Raw genomic sequence first — 20,056 nt, 5'->3', positions numbered from 1 at the left:
CAAGGATGCTTTATTTGGATTCATCTACTCTGGCTACTCTACAGAGGCTACTCTGTATTTTCTAGAGTGGTTGGAAATCATCTTTGGCACTAGAAGAGGTTTTAATAAGTGACATTTTATTCCAACTGAACAACCTGTATGTTCTTCATTACTAACTCAGGAGTACAGAAGTTTAAAAAAAAAAATAAATCCTGTCAAATACAATGTGTCAGTATCTTCTCACAGCTGCCATGTGCTATGTTTCTGAGGTTATCTGAGGATATAAAATCTTAAAATGAGTCCAAAGGGGGGCAACAAAGAGGTCTGACTTAGGAGGAGTATATGATGTCACTTGGTTTGTTCAGCCCAGAGAAGAGAAGACTAAAGGGTAACCTCAATACGCTATTCTCCAGATTCTTCATGGGGAGCAGAGGGTAGAACTGAGCTCTGCTTTCTTGTGACAGTAACAGGACCTGAGGGAACAGCATGGAGCTGTGTCAGGGGAGAATTTGGGGGGGTTAGGGAAAGATTCCGCCCCACAAGGCAGTGGGTATGGAATGGGTTCCCCTCAGGGCAGTGCGTACAGCTTCAAGCCTTTTGATGTTCAAGAAACATTTGGAAAGCACTCTCATCAGATCTAGTTTATGTCTCAGATTGCTTTGTGTGGAGTTACACTTGATAATGCTCATGCATCCCTTCTAGCTAAGGATATTCTATGATTCTATGACCTTAACTCCTTGGATACCGTTTTTCTAAACTGATCATACAAACTTTTTCTGCAATGGACTTTCCGGTTACTACAAAAAGCCAATGGAATTTCAGACCGTATTACTCGTTTAGGACACCTTTGCAGAATCACAGACTCGACAGGATTGGAAGGAACCTTTACAGATCATCTGGTCAATCCCTCTCACTCCAGCAGGTCCGCCACAGAACTGTATCTGCATGGTATTTGGCCCAGATCCATAAAGTCCAGGACTCCAATAATAGTCAGCCTCTCTAGGCAGCCTGTACCAGTCTCTGACACAATAAAGAAGTATTTCCTGATGTTCAGATGAATCTGTTTCCATTTGTGACCATTACCTCTTGATCTGTTCCTTGGCACCACTGAGAAAAGCCTGGCTCCATGCTATCTGCACTCTCTCCTGTGGGATTTATATGCACTGGTATAATCACCGCTGAGCATCTCCAGGCAGAACAGTCTCAGCTGTCTCAGCCTTTCTTCACAACTGAACAGTCCATCTCTCAGTCTTTCCTTACAGGAGAGAGGCTCCAGGTCCTTTGTCATCTTAATGGCCATTTGTTGAACACCCTCCAGTAGCTTCACGTCTCTCATGTACTTGGGAAGGGAAAGGAAGAACTGGACACATCATCCCCACCAATGCAGAGGAGAGAGGATTACATCCCTCAGCCTGATGCAATCCTTTGCCTAACTCAGCACATGACACCTCTTGTCTTCTTTGTCTCAGGGGCAGATGGCTCACTTATGATCAACTTGGTGTCTACTGGGACCTTCAGGTCCTTTGCTACAATGCCACTTTCCAGGTGGGTGGCCTCAGTTGGTGCTTGGGTTCCACAACCAAAAGTATCCTAAATACCTCCAGATATGGGGACTCCACCACTTTCCTGGGCAGCTTGTTCCAATATTTGACCACTTTCAATGTGAAGAAATTCTTCCTAATATCCAATCTAAACCTTCCCTGGCACAATTTGCATGTTGTCACTCATCATCTGAGAAAAGAGACCAACACCCTTTTCATTGCAACCTCATTTCCGGTAGTTGTAGAGTGATATGGTATCATCTCAACATTTTCTACTCCAGACTAAAGTAGCACAATTCCCCTACCTGTTCCTCACATACCTCACTTTCTAATTCCTTCACTACCTTCATTAGAGGAGAGAAGTCAAAGACTTTATCAACATCCAGGCAGACAATATCTACTGCTTCTTCTCATTACCAGGCCAGTAATTTCATACACAATTGATTGGTCAAGCATGACTTCCCTGGGTGAATTTATGCTGATTACTCCTGATCACATTATTGCACTAGTTTGTCTGCTTGTTGCCTCAGTGATGCTTGTGGACTATCCTTCATCATAGAATCATAGAATCACTTGAGTTAGAAGGGACCTTTAAAGGTTATCCAGTCCAACTCCCCTGCAATGAACAGGAACAGGATCACCTCCTTCACCCTGCTGGCCACATTTCCTATGATGCAGCCCAGGATATGGTTGGCTTTCTGGGCTGCGAGAGCATATTACTGACTCACATCCAGCTTGCCATTCCCAGGTACCCCCAGGTCCTTTTTGACAGGACTGTGAATGACAGCATTTCCTGCAGATGTCTGTGATATCCCACGGATATTTTAGTGGAATGCCAAATCTCACAAAAGCTCACTGCGAAAGTGAGCACACACACAATATTCTGCAGAAGTTCTGACTACCTTTTGCCATGCTAACTTTCTGTGGTGAGGATGTGTGGATGTTACAGTGGTACCTGTGGTAACTGTCTTCTCTCCCCTGCAAATGCTGTTAAATGCGGGGTCTGTGGTGATGTTTTGTGCAAAATTCTGCACTCATCTATTTAAAAAGCTGCTGCCTCAAAGACTTCATAATCTTGGCATGTAATAAAAGACAACAGGTGAATCCAGTAAACAAATAGGGTAGTTCAAGGCAAAGTAACAGTGAAACAGTTGTATTCTGTATAATACACACGGAGTGCCAGCAGCCTTGATGCTATGAAGGGCTTTCTTAGGCATTGCAGGAGATAAGTTTCCAGGAGGACTGTGAAAGAGATTTGTGCTGTTCTACTTTTTAAAGTACTTCACAGGATCGGTCAGGCACAGGCATGACTAAGAGCTGATGAACGTATGAATAAGCCACTAAGACAAACATCCCAAGCACAGGTTCTTCAGCTACTCTTTAACCTCGTCTTTAAAAAGCTAAGTCGGGAGAATGTCCGCAGTGTTTCTTCTTGCAGTTCTAATTATCTTTTTTTGTTGTTGTTGTTCTCTGCACCACACTCACATTGTTAATATTCTTTCTATACAGTCTGAGATAGGCATGTACGTTGAACACCCATTGTGCAAATTATGTAAGGAATGGAGGCAGGCTGCACTTGTGCATGGTTCATCAGTTCTGCTGTTTAGGCATCCTCACCTGTGTGGTTTCTGCAGCTCTCATGTGCACTTTCTAATTGTGCCTCCTGTCCTTTATTGCATTGTTTTGTTGCGCTTATGATAGCTAACAGAAATCACCTAAAAAAGAGTTTATCACACCAGAGCTTTTTTAGAAAGATAATTAGACTTAAAACAAACAAACAAACAAAAAAACATACATACATGCACACACACACACATATATATATATATATGAGGTATATATATATATATGTCACAACCTCCTCTTTTTGTCTAGTTTTAATTAGGTATAGAAAACAACTCTTGATATCAAGAAAACAATATTTATGTTAACTGTGAAGGAGAGTGGAAAACCAAGGCAGGAAATATATCAATGCGGCCTAGGGTTTGTACTAAAACACAGAAGATGTTTGCAGATGCCCATGACATGTCAGTCTGTTACTCTACTTCCTGTTCCTCTCAGGATCTCTGTCTACCCAAACCTCTTGAATCATTATGACATATGGGCTAGTTGATATCTACCAGGAGAAAGTTTTATGGTCAGAATAGCAGCACTCATTTTAATTGACCAAAACGTTCCAGTGCACTAATTCTTGACAAGTTTTTGTTCAAAGGTAGGCAGGCAGACAGTAAAACTAAAGAAACACACTTATCTTAGACAGTCTGCTTAACAAGCTGTTGGAAATCCAGAGCTAGACTGCAGCCCTTGAGCCTGGGAGCTGTGTCTTGAGAAAGTGGCCGCAGGGTTTGGATTCCTGGCTATGTAGCAAGGAACTCTGAACTTAGCAGGGGCCTTCCCTGGGCCACCCAGGATTCTGGGGATGAGGGAAGAGAGCTGCCCCATGCTTCTAATGGGGGGTAGGGGGTGAGGGTAAAGAAAAAGAAAAAAAAAGAGTGCAAATATTTTGATCCAAAACACTACTTTTTTTGTGGATTGTGTTTTTTATGGGGGACTGTAAACATGTTGGTTATCATGCCTATTTGGAATGCTCACCAAACCAACCCTGCACTGACCAACTTTAGCCTACACCACCAAGAAATGATTCAAATGAAGGATCTAAACTTGAAATTATTATTATAGTAATTTGGTACCTAAACTAATACATTTAAAAATGTGTAAAGAGGCAGCAGTTTACTGTGCTGGAACCATTTGCTGGAAGGAATGCACTAACACACTGTAAATAACAGTGCTTCTTAAAAATTCTTTCATTAAATGTAAGAGGTACAGCAGCCTGCTTGTTTAAAATAAGGAAAAGAGATTCTGCCTGTGATCCAGAGATACTGCAGAAGGTCTAAAAGAGAAGAGAAGAGACAGAGGCAGTGTGCAGAGCACAGAGAAATGCTGTTTTATTTCAAAAATAGTAAGAAAATACAAACAGAAGAAGTTAAGGCTCCATTAACAGTCTGCATTCACAAAGTCTCAACTCTGCATGCATCTTAGAATCCGGAATAACATTTTATTACTTTGTTTCTTTGGTAATTTTATGTATACTTCACACTAACACTCTCTAATTGAATTGATCACATCAGGTAAGAGCTCTGAAATGGGCCCTACTGACCTGACCTGGTATAACTGCTTCGTCTCCAGTGAGTTAATACCAGAGATGGTGTTTCTCTGAATTTCTTTCAGGCATGTTTTAATTATCTAGTTGTAACACGAAGGCTTCTTTTTGAAACAAATATGCTCTCTGAAGTGTTTGGTGTATTTTGGCTAATTACTTCAATTAAAAGATTGTCTGTGTGGAAATGCTCATGTGATACTTGCAGGAATAATTATGATGGGTGGGAAGACTATTTTAGAGACCACATTGGACTGAAATGTCCTGTAGCGTAGGCACATCCATTAGTAATGGCGTGCTATGCCAGTGCTGGACTCCTAAGTGTAGAACTTCAGCAGGTATGTAGGACAACCCTCTTTTGCTCATGTTTTTATTTCTTTGCGTACAAATCAGGTGCTGCATTTTTTCTGCATGGAGGAATTCCACGATACACCTTTGCTCCATATGCACATCCATGTCAAACACCGTTGTGTCAGAGTGCCCCTCTGCTGTCATCTGTTACATGGTAACTAAAGGTAACAGATTATTGGCAAGAGGATCAACCTCCACTGCCATACCACCAATGGCTGCCTCTACTGTCATGGGCCAACATCATGAAGCAAGCGGCGTTACTTTCAGAGCAGCCTTCCTACTTTCAAATGTTTCAACGTGACAGTGTCAGGCATATTGTTAAAGTAAGACAGTAGCAAAATATGTTCTCTACCATACAGTAAGAACTTACTTATTCCTATATAGTGATTTCTGGCCACAGTATTTGTTTTCTAATAATGAAGAAAAGTCACAGAAGAGTTCAAGACATCCAATACTACTTTCAGTGTTAACAGACCTGTTTGAAATTTGTACAAGCCAGGATCAATTCCATCTGAAACTCTGACGACACTGACAAGAAAAAAATTGACATTCACACTTAATGATTACAAGTCTTTTTTCGTTTTCTTTCGTGAATACATACATAAATATTCTGAATAGGCTAAGCAGTTATTTGTCTATAACATGAAAGATACAGATGTCCTTCAAATAAGGTATTGGATGAAAAAGGCATGATTACTTAAAGTGGAAAGTGGTCTGCACCCTTTGTGCACTGCAGGAGTTTCTAAAGATATTTGGAGTTATATACTACAAAAAATAAATAAATAAATAAATAAATAAATTGTGAATTATGCAGTAGACAATGGTGTAGCAGCTGTATGACAAGAGAAACAGGATTCCACTGGAAAGAGAACGTCAACTGCACGAAGGACACTGAGATCCAATATTTTGAAGAAAATAATTTTAGCTGATCAAAACAGCAATATGCACAATAGTACTAAGTGAATAAAGAAAAAGTCCATTACAGAATACATAATTTTACCAAAGACAAATGAGGAAAATTTAATTTAAAATTGATTATGAAATTAATTTTCTCTCTTCTGTACGTCATACAACCCACCTAGAGCCACCAAAAGGATTACTTCTTGTGTACTCCAGATATGGGTGTACATATGATCTAGGTCTACCTGCAGGGTATGATAATGTCACAGTTCCTGTTTGCTTGTTATGAAGAGCTACTGTCCCCGCAGTTCCAGCTGATGCAGCTGCATCACTGAAAAGGGTCACTTGAGTTTTATTTCTGACAAACATTCTTTTGAGAATGTAATCAGAAAAGGACTCTAGGCCTTTTCTTCTTCCAGTCATGTCAATTAATCTGATAAAAGACTTCTTTCAAACTTCGCTTTAATTGTATGTGAAAGGACACACAATGATCTGCAGATGGGAAATGAGAAAACAATACTCACTCCAGAGCAAGTAGAAGTCTTTATAATTGAAGGCCAATGAAAAATAGGTAGGTTCCCTGCATGGAGCCACAGAGATGTAGGCTTTGCTTTTCCCCAGGAGAACGAGAGGAGCAGCCTGGGCACAGGGCTAACTCCCAGGCTTCTGGATCCTCTGGGGTGGGACTTAAGCTTTCACATGCAGCTTAGGCACTTCAGGATAGGATTTGTAGCTGAGGCTTTCATTGCAGCTGTCAAAAGCAGTTACTGAAACATTTAAATCCTGAAAAAGCTTCAGTCCTGAAATTCTTCATCTTAGTATCTTAGAAGTACTCTACCCTGGGGCAGTTTGAAAATTTTTTGCAGTAATATTTACCGTTACAGAACAAACTACCATACGAAATTGTATAATCTTTCTTGAAAACAACAGTTTTCTTATCTTTCTTTTCCCCATTCCCATCCCGTTTGTTCCAGAACCTGCATCTTCAGAAGATTTTTGACTGCACCCTAACTTGGTAGGTTTCATTCCTAGTCCTGCTGGGCAGGAAGAAACAGTTAAAGCACAACTGCTTAATGAGGTAAGTATCTTCTTGTTTCATAATGAAGGAAATTTTGTTAGGCTTCCTCTTGAGCACCTCATTGTCAGCAACAATGCACAAACAAGCCTTACTTTAGTTTTTTCCCTCCTCTCCAAATTAGCTACTGCCTGCTCACATTTTCCTTTTCTACTAGCATTGCTTTAGAATTATTTTGGTTTCAGGCAAAAGCCTTTGACAAATTAGCTGTAGTTTGATGAAGACAATATGGTTGTCTGTTCCCACTTAAGAGCTCATGTCAAATGCTCTTGATGCTCTACTTAGATAACATGCATAAGCTAATCACCATCATTTTTCCCCTTCTGCTTTCCCCCACAGTCTATATATATACTAATGTTGTGTTGGCTAAATTAGGAAACTCCTATTACTTAGTGTTCACTTTTCTTCTCCACGGGCTGTTCTCAGTAGCAGCGATTTGTTGCTGGAATGTTCCCATTTCTGTCCTTGAATACATTGTGACCCTAACAATACTAGCAAGCTAGTTACAACATCAGCTTTCTACAACCAAATGGAAATTGCTGTCCACTTTCAGAAAGGAGAGATAATGAACAAAAGACAAGCAACAGATACACTAATGGTTTGCATTTCATCTCTTATGTGGACCCTCTCGTTTTAGCAATCTTGTTAGAACTACTATCATCCTTAAAAATTTAATTTTTAACCTGTTTAGAACACTTTGTTCTTCGAAAAGCATGAATGAGGGGGATTAAATTATATCTGCACTATACTTTTCTTGGTGGTTGGTAATTATATTGTCACTCATGGTGCTATTCATTGCACTCAGCTGCATGGAAATGAGGAAAAATATGACATTTCTCCATGCACAAGAATCTATAGCTTTTCACAGCATCATATATCTGTGAGATATGGGAGTAAACAAAACGTGGGGAAGTTGTATCTGGATCAAAAGATATTTTCTTCTTCAAACAACAGTATAAAATATTTTTATATGGCAAGGTGATGGGTTCAGTGCCCAACTTAGGTGAGTAGCACACAGATGTTCTGTGCTTTCTGAGCCTACCTGTCAGACAGCCAAGTACTGCTTCTGAACGTGGCCCCATACAAAGTCCAGCCAGTAACTTGTTTTTTCTTGTCTTAGTTATTTCATGAACAATCTGAGGTATCTCTAAAAGAGCACAGATTTAAAATTCTGCAAAGTAACCATGCTCTGGAAATAATGGACCTGTCAGCAAACAGCCTTTTTAAACATAAGAAGACTTACTTTCTTCTGCCCATCTGTTTACTTCAAACAGCACCTAACTAGCCAATGGCTAGTATGTCAATCTTTGGTGTAGAACTTGGCAAGTGAAGGTAGCTAAATCTGGAGAAGATTCTATAAAGTCAGAGAGAAACTTTGTCTTATATTCCCTGAAGAACCATTTGCATCCAAGTGGAAATCTTTTGAAACCAGATTGATTCTGCAAAACTTTTGACTGTATCTCATGCAATACATATTTAGGCAGAAATTTTCTCATCTATATTCACATCAGTATCACAGTGTAATCTAATATAGCATAAAGTGTTTGCTTCCACTTTAAATAAACGTCAGTTTCCATACATACAGCACTTTCCAGATGAGCTGTGCAGAGCTCTTAACACTGACCTGTATTTTGATATTAACGGGTACATAATAAATGCTTTTGGAAGGTTCTTCTCTCTTGTCAGGGTCACCGTGACTTACATCACAAAATAACAAAAAATACCAGAAAAATACCAAATCCCCTTGGCAACAGTATGTTTTCTTCCCTTTCCCAAAGCACTAGCAAATTAAAATGCAGTACACTTCTGCAATTTAATGCAAGCATATAATATTGATATTTAAATCTTTATTGATTGATGTAAAAAGTCAGCACATACGGAAAAAGAAGATCAGCATAGCAAAGTATTTGTATTTTTAAATCTGAAAAAGGAACACAGAGAAAACTGAGACAACAAACATTATTCTTTGCATCAGTTTACTGCCGTAGAACTGCTGTGGGAAATTCAACGGCTGTTCAAAGCTGATACTTTGTGTGTTTTTCTCTTAATACATGAGGCTTGGTTATTGCTTTTCAAAAGCATGCAAAATGCACGCAAAAGGTTTAAACTTCTCATAGAAAACTGGCCAGTGTTATGCCCTGTTGAACAGTCATAAATTGCATAAACTTGCAATTGTCCAATGCAACCCTTGCTGATGTTAAAATGGAGACTTAGTGCAACAGTTAAGGGCAACATTACTTGAATTTCCCTCAAATTGTTTCATAAAATGATGCTTTAAAAATACTTTGGGGAAACAGTCAGCAAAGTTTTGGGTTATAATTTAAAAAAAAACCAATAACCTATCCTGCTCTCAGATCGATCAGCAATGAAACAGAGGTAAGGACCCCTTCTTGTAGGCTCTCACTGTCAGAGTGGGAGCTGCAAATGCTGCTGACCACGCTCATCTGGGATCTTTCACTGTTGAAGTACTGCACTATCAAGTAGATTTTCTCACAGTGATGTAATATGTATGCAATACGTATTTTCAATCTGTAAGATTTCTTAATTCAAAATGCCTGGTTGCATATAGAACTAAAGAAAACCTTGTTTTTATTGTGCCAAGACAGACTTTTGATACACTTCAAATTTGTACTGGATGCCATTCTCTTCCTGAACATCTGCAGGGACACCTGGGTATCTAGAGAGGGGGGAAATGAAAAAAACAAAAGTAGAAAGTAATTGTGTAAATCACCAGCAATTTATCTAATCAATTAGAAAACAAAGTTACCTGGTAAAGACATGAAAATACCACCCTTATCACAGGAATACTAACTATAAGCTATTCTTGAGAATCACGTTAACTACTATCAGAAACACGTATCTTTTTAAACTGAAAAAGTAGACAGTGATGTAAAACAGATGAAAAAGACAACAAACATTTTGACTGAATCCTCCCATGTTACTTAAAATGTCTGTAAATGCAGAAGTGACACAGACATTTTTTTTTGCTTTGCTTTTGATTATATAGTTTAGAGGAAATGGCATAGTAAATGCTTCTTACAAGTATATGTAGGTGATTGCTACCTACTGCAAAGTGTTCCCCTCTCTTCCAGAGTTACTAAACAATTTTTTATTAATAGACGCTCTTAAAATCTCTTCAGTTCCCTGTGACAAAGTAAGGACTTTGGATGAGTAATATTGACATTGAGGGAGGAAGGAATTTAAAACTTTTTTTCTTAGATCAGTGTCTGTTAGGTTTCCATTTCAGTGGGGGAATTATTGGCTAAATTATCAACCAAATTCTGATTTCTGTTCACCAAAAACAATGCATGCCTGGGAAACAAACCAGATAAAGATGGAAATTTTGGTGTCAGAAATCAGGATATTGCATTAGGATTGTGTTAGGGCACAGAGAACTTCAGAATTTGTAAGTTGAAAAACACAACTAACATTCCCCACTCACTCGGTTTGTCTGCGTCATATTCTTCTGCACTGCCCCCACTTATTCTCTACAGCTTCACAGCTGCTCCACTCCTGCACCCTAGGTTGTGGACAGAGAGCTCATCTTGCGACACTTTCTCTTTACTGCTGGTCTGTAATTAGCTGGAAACCGAAATGGGAGCAGAAGGACAAAGTTCTTTCCTGCTGATTCTTGAGGCATCCATTTGTATTTTTGCTACCTCCCAACTTCCTGTAATCTTGTTAGACAGAGCATAAAGCATGTCTGCAATGTGATGAAGATGGCAGAAACTTGCATCTCTAACACAAAGAGAATGTGGCCTTAGCAAGGTTCTTACAGGTTTGAATGAATAAGTCTCCATTCAGAACACAGGACCATTATACCTTCTGATACTTACTCTTTGAGAAGTTTGAAGTCTTTGTAGTCAATTTCTGGAAAAAACGTGTCGCTTTCAAATTCATGCAAAATTCTTGTCACAAACAGTCGATGATTAATGGGCTTCTCCATTGCTGCCTTTAAAAATAAAATACACAATTAAAGTTGAATTATTCTGTGTAAAACACCTGGACTATTTATGAAGTATTATTCATGTTTAATTAAATTTTTAATAATCCTGTGTTAAAACACTGTTTGAAACCTGTAAAACAGTGTCAAGTTTCATGGCTTCCTGAACGAAAAAGTTTAAGAAGACACTTTCTGGGTGAGATCCTTACTAACAAACATACACAAACTCATGTGTTAAAAACGCTCTACTGGTGCCTGACTACAATATATGTGTTGAATTGCTTTACTGATGCTTCTCCCTTTCCCCCAGATTGGCAATGAGCAATACGTTGTTAAAGATGATTCACCATGCATCATGCTATTAGGTATTACTTTGACAAGTACAGGAACCAAGTAATTTCAAACTTAATCCAATAAAATTAATTGCTAGCTTTGCTGAGAAGCTGGTTTCTGGAAAAGCAGCTCTATTTCCAGAGAATACCTTAAAATGAAAGAGCACAACAATATCCATCTGCGCTGAACAAGTGTTCATCTGGATTCTTTACAAATATCGTATTTTCTTTTTTTCATTAAGGGCCAGCTGTAGGAATTGAATCATTCATCTGCAGAATAATGGGATAATAATTTGCTTCACAAATAAATACAAAATACTGTGTTCTGTTTACTGAGATAAATTTATTTTGTAATAGAGGGATAAATTAATTTTTTTGTCAGGTTAATGGAACTGTTCTAGTGTTTCAGCTAAGGTCTCCGCACTAGCAAGGAAAAATGAATGGAGTGACTGACTGCAGCTGCTGCAAAGAAACCTGAACTTAGCAAGAAGGGGATGGAATAGCGGTTTATGCACTAGAGAAAACATTATGCCAGTTGAAGAGCTCAACATGCTGTTGGACTGCTTGTCCCATCTCTACAGAAAAAGTGTAAATGTCTTCCTCTGTCAGCTGGAACTCTGGAGTCTGTATGTATACATGGCTCAGCTTTATGTAGGCTAAAGAACTAAACATCAAATAAAAGGAACTTGGAGAAGAGCAATGGGCTTCAGATGGTTACAACCTACATACTCCTTCCCAGTGGATAGGAGTGGCATGATGCCCATCATCATGATGTTATTACAGCATATCATAGAGAATACAGAGAAGCATATTTGAAATACAGCTTGACTGTGTATTCTGATTGCTACACTCTGTTAAGTGTAATTTTCACTTGCATTCCAATTTAGGAACATTTCTGCATCACTTCACAGGCTGACATACCAGCCTAGCCTTAGCCTGTCCCTATAGCCCTGTCCAGTTGCCCCAGGGCTACGCCTGGCCCAGCTACCTTCACGGGCCTTCGCTGTTTTCTGAAGACCTGCCTCACCACTGTGAGCTCTTTTGCTGGTGAAGCTGTGCTGTGCAGGATATTGTCTCTGGGTCCCAACATCCTGTCCTTCTGGGTGGAGCTGGTCCTTCCTGTTCCTTGACAGCATTTTCCTTACATAAGAAGATTTTGTATTACACACAAAACCTTCCAATTTTGGAGTCTCTAACTGAAACTGCTCAGAGAGAACTATACTCTGATTCTGCAAACTACTCCTGTGCACTCATGAACACTGGCAGGCAGTGAAAGTGCTTTATGACAACTCTGGAATTTCTAAGAAGATTATGGTACTTCTTTGCCAGTGTTCACTAACTATTCACTCCTGTCTTGTCCAGCTTACTCTATCTACTTTTTTTGGGGGGACAGAAGAATTAGAGGATGCACAGTGCTGATCTATCTGATAGAATTTTGACATACTTGCTCTGAGTTTAATGATGTGATTCTATATTATACATATTATGCATATTTATTCTAAGGAATGCATCAGGGTGAATACTACTTCATTTTAATACATAATTGTAAGTAATCTTGACTATTTAGACAGAATGTGGAGGAACTAATATATAATTCTACTGATCAGGCAACACTGTGGTAAACTAACACAATATTCTACAAATAATTTTTTTTACTAGCCCTTCGGTTTTTCCTTATTTTGCAAATTTCACGACAATGTATGTAATAGAAAAGCTAGATTTTAGGGGAGAACTTCTCAGAAGTAGTTGTATGTTTCCTCCCATAATCCACTCAGTTATCTTATAATCGTATTTGTTGGAACTGCATAGGTGCTTGTTCTCTGCATAAGGTTGTCTGCTTATGTAGCAGCTACTGAGCCTTTTAAGACTCTACAGCTTGATGAAATAGGGAAAAACAAAGCTAATTGTGGTTCATCTTAGAGCACAGCCTATTAAAACTATAGCTTCTGATCTGTTCTTTCAGAAACACCAGAAGATTCCTCTAACAGAGATGATGTTCCAAAAGAAAGAGAGGACAGGACTGCTGAGGTGTTAAGACCAATCCTCTTGTCCCGGGAAAGTCACCCCCCATAGGTGAACCAGCCCTTTGTTACTCACATATGCCTTCATATACCTATTAAGAGATTTTAGCATAGCCTTGTCTTTTTGGACTTTTCCAGGTAACCATCAATACACTTGTCTCTGAATCATACATCAAGAAGCAGATGACCTAGGAGTTATATTCCCCATAATTTCCAGCTTTATTGGACAGCCTGCCATACAAGATTAGTCTATGCCTGTACTCAAAGGACTACTGCCTTGAATTAGTTGTCTTTGTAGAACATAGGTTAAAATAACCCTAAAGCTCTGCAACAAATAGCTGCATATTAGAAGCAGTTTCAAAAGTACTACATAGGAAATTAATCTTTTATAAGTTTAATCACCAAACCACTGCAAATCGGACAGCATAGCAACCAATTTCTGTAGAAGGAACCAATTATATCTGGTCATTCAAAGATTTGCAGGTTTTAGAAGGACACACGCCCACTGTCTTCCAATCTTCCACTGATTACATAAAATAAGTAAAATAGACAAAGTAGCTATCTGAAGCACTTATTTTTGAAGTGTCTTTCTGTCAATGAGGTAATTTCCCTTCTCTTCTGAGCTGCTAGAACTAAACCTGGTGAGAATAGAACACTGTGGTAGCTCCTATCACCAATTTCCTACAAGGAACAAGATCAGTGTATTAAAAATCCTATATGACCTTTATGAAAAGCCTACCCATTCTGACCCTATGGAAACAGTTAACTTTATGAACTGGACTTTTCCAATGTCAAGAGGAAAGTAGGGTCCATGTTTAGAACAGCATCTTTTAAAACTTTTCCTCTAAAAGCTCAGCAAATACCTTTGGAAAGAAACTTAAAAAGCAACTCTTTTCAGAGCTACGAGATTACTTTTTCCCATAAAAATGCCAAATCAGTTTGCTCACAACAACGAACAAGCAAAGAACAATAGGAACACTACACCTTTCTTTCCAGTGTTAAGAATTCTCTGAGCTTACATAGTTTGACACACATAATGGAAAAGCTGGATGTGTCCCTCTCATGTCTGAGAAAGCATAAAGTTGCTAAACTAGAGAAATCTGGTATATTGCTAACATTGTAATTTCATTTCATATGATTTTGTTACTATGTGAAAGAACGAAGCACTGACAAGAGGCATAGCTACATTACATAAGGATATATTTTTACAAAACACAAATTTCTACAGAAGGATAGTATTATCACCTGTAATACTGTAAGCTTGTCACTTTTATAGAAAAGATGTTAGGAGATTGCAGTCAGATTGCTATAATCCTGTCTCAAACAGAGTAATAAGAATAGAGTAAAACTGTCTTTGCATTGCCACCTTGTTCAAATACATATGGGAAAACTCTTCTGTGAAGAAGCATTCACTAGCATTGCAATAACCAAGAGTTACATTCGTTTACATACTGGGAAGACAGTAATCTTTGGAAACAAAACTGCTCAGGACTATATACACCTGCATAATTAAGTGAGATTATCATGAATTCGGTGGGACAGGGAAAGGAAGTACAGACAGTACCACCACTCTGCTTCCTTCAAATTTATCTACATTGTCACAGCCAGGAGTGGTTCTCTCCACAGGCCAGGAGCACTATGCCAATCACTCTTTCTGAAACCTTCCATAACAAAGGATACAGAATCTAGTTTCCAGGCAAAGATATTTTTGAGATGTTGTCATTTACCTGTAGCTTAGTAATAATACTCTTCACTTTACACAGTGTTATCAGCTTTCAAAAATGTTAATAGGATTGAGCCAGACTAGTTAGTTTGAAAAAGAACAAAGAAGCCAATGGAGTCAGTACTCCGCTTTTCATACTGGTTCTTACAGGTTAGAGAAATCTTTCAGGCCTGCAGTGTGATGCCCTCCATGTCAGTGGCTTCAGAAAACTCAGAGAAGCTTGCTCTTCGCAGCAAGTTCTTTGACAGCAGTGCTACACAGGAACAATGGCACTGGAACCTGCAGATACAGCACCTTTGCAGAGAAAAACACTGTATCTAGACAGCTCCCCTATAAGTGGATCTCAGTCCTTGATCACATCTCTGGTTGAACACTGCACTTCAAAACAAAATGAAAATGCATACATGTCAGTTTCTATTTCAGCAGCTATGCGGTTTTAAAATATTCTATTTTACATGTGCTTAAGGCAATAAAATTAGTATATTTATGGTTTGTAGGAAATTCAGACATGTTAAAACGTAATCTTTAAAATGTGTATTTTCTCAGAATCACCTCAAGAGATCATTGAGTTCAACTCCTTGTTAAAACAGCTTCCCTACAATATGTTGCACAGGTAAGCCTGCAGACAGATCCTGAATGTCTCCATGGGAGGAGACTTCATAAAATGTAGGGTAATGGTGTTAGTTAATAAAGTTTTGGCAGGCTCGAGAAAAATGACAATAAAACTAGCAGCTCAAGTTATTCATGTTTTTCTCTTTTGAAGAAGTGATCCTTATGCTACAGGGAAGATCTGAAGCTAAACAAACATGGCATTCACAAGCTTATATATACTTAGTTAAGAAACTCTGTTTAAAAGGGTAATTAAACATCTGCAAGAGACTTGTTGTACTACGTACAAGTAGCAGTTTAATCCTTCAGTAGTTTTGAAGAATGAAAGGGGGTAGATCACCCAAAACAAATACTAACATATACCGATTACCCAAACCCAAATACTAATATATAAGGAAGACACCTAAGCATGAATATTAGACAAAACTTTCCCTTGGAGATTACTGGAAATTTAATTTTCCAACTTAAGCCTCTTTGTTAAATATGATTTGTCAGCATCATTTATTGGTCAGCTTAGCTATTAACTCAAAAGTGAAAATAACAAAACTTCATATGAAATAATAACTTCTTGTTCTGTTACCAAATTACAAGTTCTCCAGATGTAATACATGAATACTATTCTGCACTTCAGCAAAGTGACCTTGAGCATCGCTTGCTTCTGAAGCAGAGAAAGCAAGAAGATGAGTAGGAATGTATAAATTACAAAATACAATTTTAAATTATCAAGATGCAGTAGAAAAACCTTCTTTTGTCAAGGGGAAAGCTTGTTTGACACAAAGCCCATTTTGGTTTTACTAAAAAGGCATTGGTTTGGAGGACATGAGTCATACTTTTTTTTCCTCTTTTTTCTTTTTTCTAAGTTCTGTTGCTAGGTTTTTCTTCTACTGGTAAGTTCCTTGTTTAGGATTTATGTTTGGTTATTTCTACAAACCAAGATTTACACTCAACACTTAAAAACTACCACATTATAAGGCCATTCCTTGCACAGAAGTAAGTCTATGCACATTCCCCCTTTTATAAAAAAGTCCCTTTTTAATATCTAGAGATACACTGGACTTACAGTTCCTATTTGTCATGGCTTTGACTGGAATAGAATTAATTTTCTTTGTAGAGGCTCAGAAGACGCTGTCTTTTGGATTTTTGATCAAAATAGTGGTAATAGCACACCAGCGTTTTGGCTGTTGCTGAACAGTGCAAGGCAAGTCCTTTTTATCTTCTCCCTCTGCCCACCAGTAAGGAGCTGAGAGCTCAGAAGGAGCTGTGAGGGGACAGAACCAGGACCCCAACTGACGAAAGGGATGTCTATAGCACTATGTTCAGCAATAAAAGCTGGAGTAAAGTAGAAAAGGGGTAGCTGTTTGAAGTGACAATGTTTGTCTTCCCAAGAAAACATTACACATAATGAGCTCTGTTTGCTTGGCAGCAGCAGCTGAACATCTGCCTGCCAATGGGAAGCAGCAAATGAGTAACTTCCTTTGCTTTGCTTGCATAGGCAACTTTTGCTTTACCCAGTCTCCATCTCAACCCATGAGCTCTTACACTTTTCTATATTTCTAATTCTTCCTCATCCCATCTGGGGAGAGTGAGTGAGTAGCTAAGGAGGTCTGTGCTGCCTGCCAGGGTTAAACCACAGAGTTAAATCTGAATGTTGTTCTAAATAAATTTTAAGCACTCAGTTTAAATTCAATTTAAAAAGATTGATGTAACCACTATTGAGCAGATTTATTAGTCTCTCCAGGCTGCACTGTTATTCAACTCAAAAACCAAGAACCTCTCCATTAACAGACAATTAAGAGACATTAATTCCACACAGAGTGCATCCATATCAGTGTCTTAGCTCAGAAAAGAAATGTGGTTTTGAAATGAATCCTCTAGTTGTTCTCACTTAGCACGCTTTGATTGCACTGGGGTGTGCATGAATTGAACTTCTTGAAGATGAAACCAACACATGAAGTCTACTTATGTGATATGCCCCAACTGCTAACAGAGACTCAGGGGACACTGAGTTACTACTGCAAGTTGCCAACACACAAGCACTCAAGAGCCAGCAGAAGGCTCTCAAAACATCAAGTGCTCATGCAAAACTACAGTGTGCCTCTCAAGCAACGCTATGTCTTTGTAATTGCTATGACCTACTGGCCCTTGCTGGGTTGTCACACTCTTCCTTCCTCATCCGTACCATCAGTAGCAACATCAGCTCCTTCTGGAAGATCCAAGATGGTATCATACTGAGATCTAAGGAAATTACATTTGTAAACCTATGCTGTGAGAAGTCTGAAAGCTTTGCTGGAGGCACTATTACACCTTATGTCTGTATGGGGAGATAAAAAATCCAATGAAGCCAGCAGTGCCAAGTCAAATTTAAGATGGTCTGTGCGAGCAAGATCTCAGACAATGAGAAATCACATCAAAAGCTTACAGAATTACAGAACTGTATGGGTTTGAAGGGACTTCTGGAGACCACCTCCTCCAAATCCCCTTACTGAAGTAGGTTCCATATACCAGGTTGCACAGGAAAGTATCCAGGCACATTTTGAATATCTCCAGAGAATGAAACTCCAGAGCCTCTCTAGGCAACCTGTTCCGGTGTTTTATCACTCTCAAAGTTAAGAAACTTTTACTCATGTTTGTATGGAATTTTCCATGTCCAGGTTTTACCATTACTCCTTGTTCCATCACTGGGCACTGCTGAAAAGTGCCTCGCTCTTAATTACCTCTAAAGGCACTCTGAAGTATGAGACAGTTTGTATACCATTTTGAACAATTCAGGGGACTGAGGGAGCTGCTTTCAATCCTTTCTGCTTTTGCTTCCTAAAGCCAACACTACTCATGTGTCCCTATTGCCACTAAAATGCCTATATGTCTGGCTGTTCTGCTTTCTGTTACAGAGGTCAGTAAGTATCAGAAGTTACAGTTTCCTTCTGTATACAGCTGAATGGTCATGGGTTGCCATCCGTTTAAGCCAAAGACTCCTGTGCCAAAGACAGCTGATCAACATGGGTAGAACACCTGAAAACTCCAAGAACAACATTGTAATTAGCTACCTCAGCCCCCAAGACATCCACAAAAAGTTTGTGACAAGCTGTCTAAGGAACCCTGCAGAAGAAAGTGCAGCAGAAGTATGTGTAAGCCTGCCATTCTTTCTTGGAGTGATTCTACAAGACTACTATATGTTGAAGAAATATGTATGTGGAAGACCATTATATGTTGAGGAATCTGTGAACCACATACTAACTAATCTACATAGGCTCAGGACTATGCTGCATTCCGCTAAGCTGAACACACAGGTCTATAGGCCTGTGCTGCATGTATAGATGGGGTCTGCAAAACATGCTGCATATGGATTAGAGGCTTGCTCAATTCTGCACAATTTGGGCTTCCAGGTATCAAGAAGGACTTGTAATTTCCTATGCTATCCTGCCCTTCCTTAAGGTATCAGCTCTAATAAACAGCATTTAAAATGACATTTTACAGAGTACAAGAATTGTTCTTACTGGGATCATAATGCAGTGGCTCTTCTTGGTGAAAAACACCTCTCTACTGCATTGTTGTGCAGCAGTACTGAGATACAAATAGGTTTTATTTAGCAGGCATTACAGTGCTACTTCTGAGTAAGAAGGAAGAGAAACAAGGTACAGGATCAGAAATATAAAAGGACTTGCTGGTTGGAATAGGGACTATCATCTGCATAAGACATGTGAATAGAAACGTACAGTCCTTTTTGGAGTGGTGTGCTCTCTTCATAATGGCTTGTCCTCATAACGCTCCACCTGATTAGAAAGATCTGAACTTTGGGTTAAGCCTCCCAAATTGCTAGAAGCAGAAATGTCATGTCATGTTCTCAGTGGTACCTACTTAAAATCACTCCTACTGCACTTACTCACTGAAGAATGGACGGTCACTTTCTTATACTTAATGAACACAATCAGTTCCAAGCTTTTGAGGCATTCAAAGAACTGAGATGAAAATAGTGCTTTAAAAGAAAGTATCTACACTTACTGAATAAAATGATTCACTTCAATTACCCATTGGTATTTTTACTTCCCACACGTATCTACATAACATAAAGGAAATACTCCAGCAACCCTTTTTACATCTTTAATACAGGGGCTAAAATGCAGTTTTGGTAGAGGTGTATGGTTTCCATTAAATACTTTTAATTAAGATCACATTGAGATCATGGGTGCAGAAATATTTACAAAACTGTCAGATTGATCCCTAATGAATTTCAAATTACTTTGAAATAGCCTGAGTGAATACGTGAAAGAGTGAGAACACCTGAGATTTCAAATTATATTCCTTATACTGATCAACACAGTAATAGGTTGCAAAAGTAGTCCTGACCAAAAATGCTAACCTATAATTTAAATCTTACTAATAGTTTCAGAAACTGTACTGTTTTCTTTAACCTCCAGGTAATAAACA

At 38.8% G+C, this 20,056-nt stretch overlaps 1 protein-coding gene across 1 annotated transcript in view; it reads right to left on the bottom strand.

Moving 5' to 3' along the window:
- Nucleotides 1–8,830: 8,830 nt before the first annotated feature.
- Nucleotides 8,831–20,056, bottom strand: part of DHFR (dihydrofolate reductase) — an 18,450-nt gene continuing 7,224 nt past the window's right edge. Inside the window, exons 5-6 of the mRNA XM_010726099.2 lie at nt 10,840–10,955; nt 8,831–9,680 (exon numbers count right to left, since the gene is read on the bottom strand). Of these exons, the coding sequence (XP_010724401.1) occupies nt 9,593–9,680; nt 10,840–10,955 (204 nt within the window). The 3' untranslated portion in view covers nt 8,831–9,592. The remainder of the gene's footprint in view (nt 9,681–10,839; nt 10,956–20,056) is intronic.

Source organism: Meleagris gallopavo, chromosome Z (assembly GCF_000146605.3).
Source record: "Meleagris gallopavo isolate NT-WF06-2002-E0010 breed Aviagen turkey brand Nicholas breeding stock chromosome Z, Turkey_5.1, whole genome shotgun sequence".
Classification (NCBI taxonomy): domain Eukaryota; kingdom Metazoa; phylum Chordata; class Aves; order Galliformes; family Phasianidae; genus Meleagris; species Meleagris gallopavo.
The sequence above is the reverse complement of the archived record's forward strand: the minus strand, read 5'-3'. Positions and strand labels throughout refer to the sequence as shown.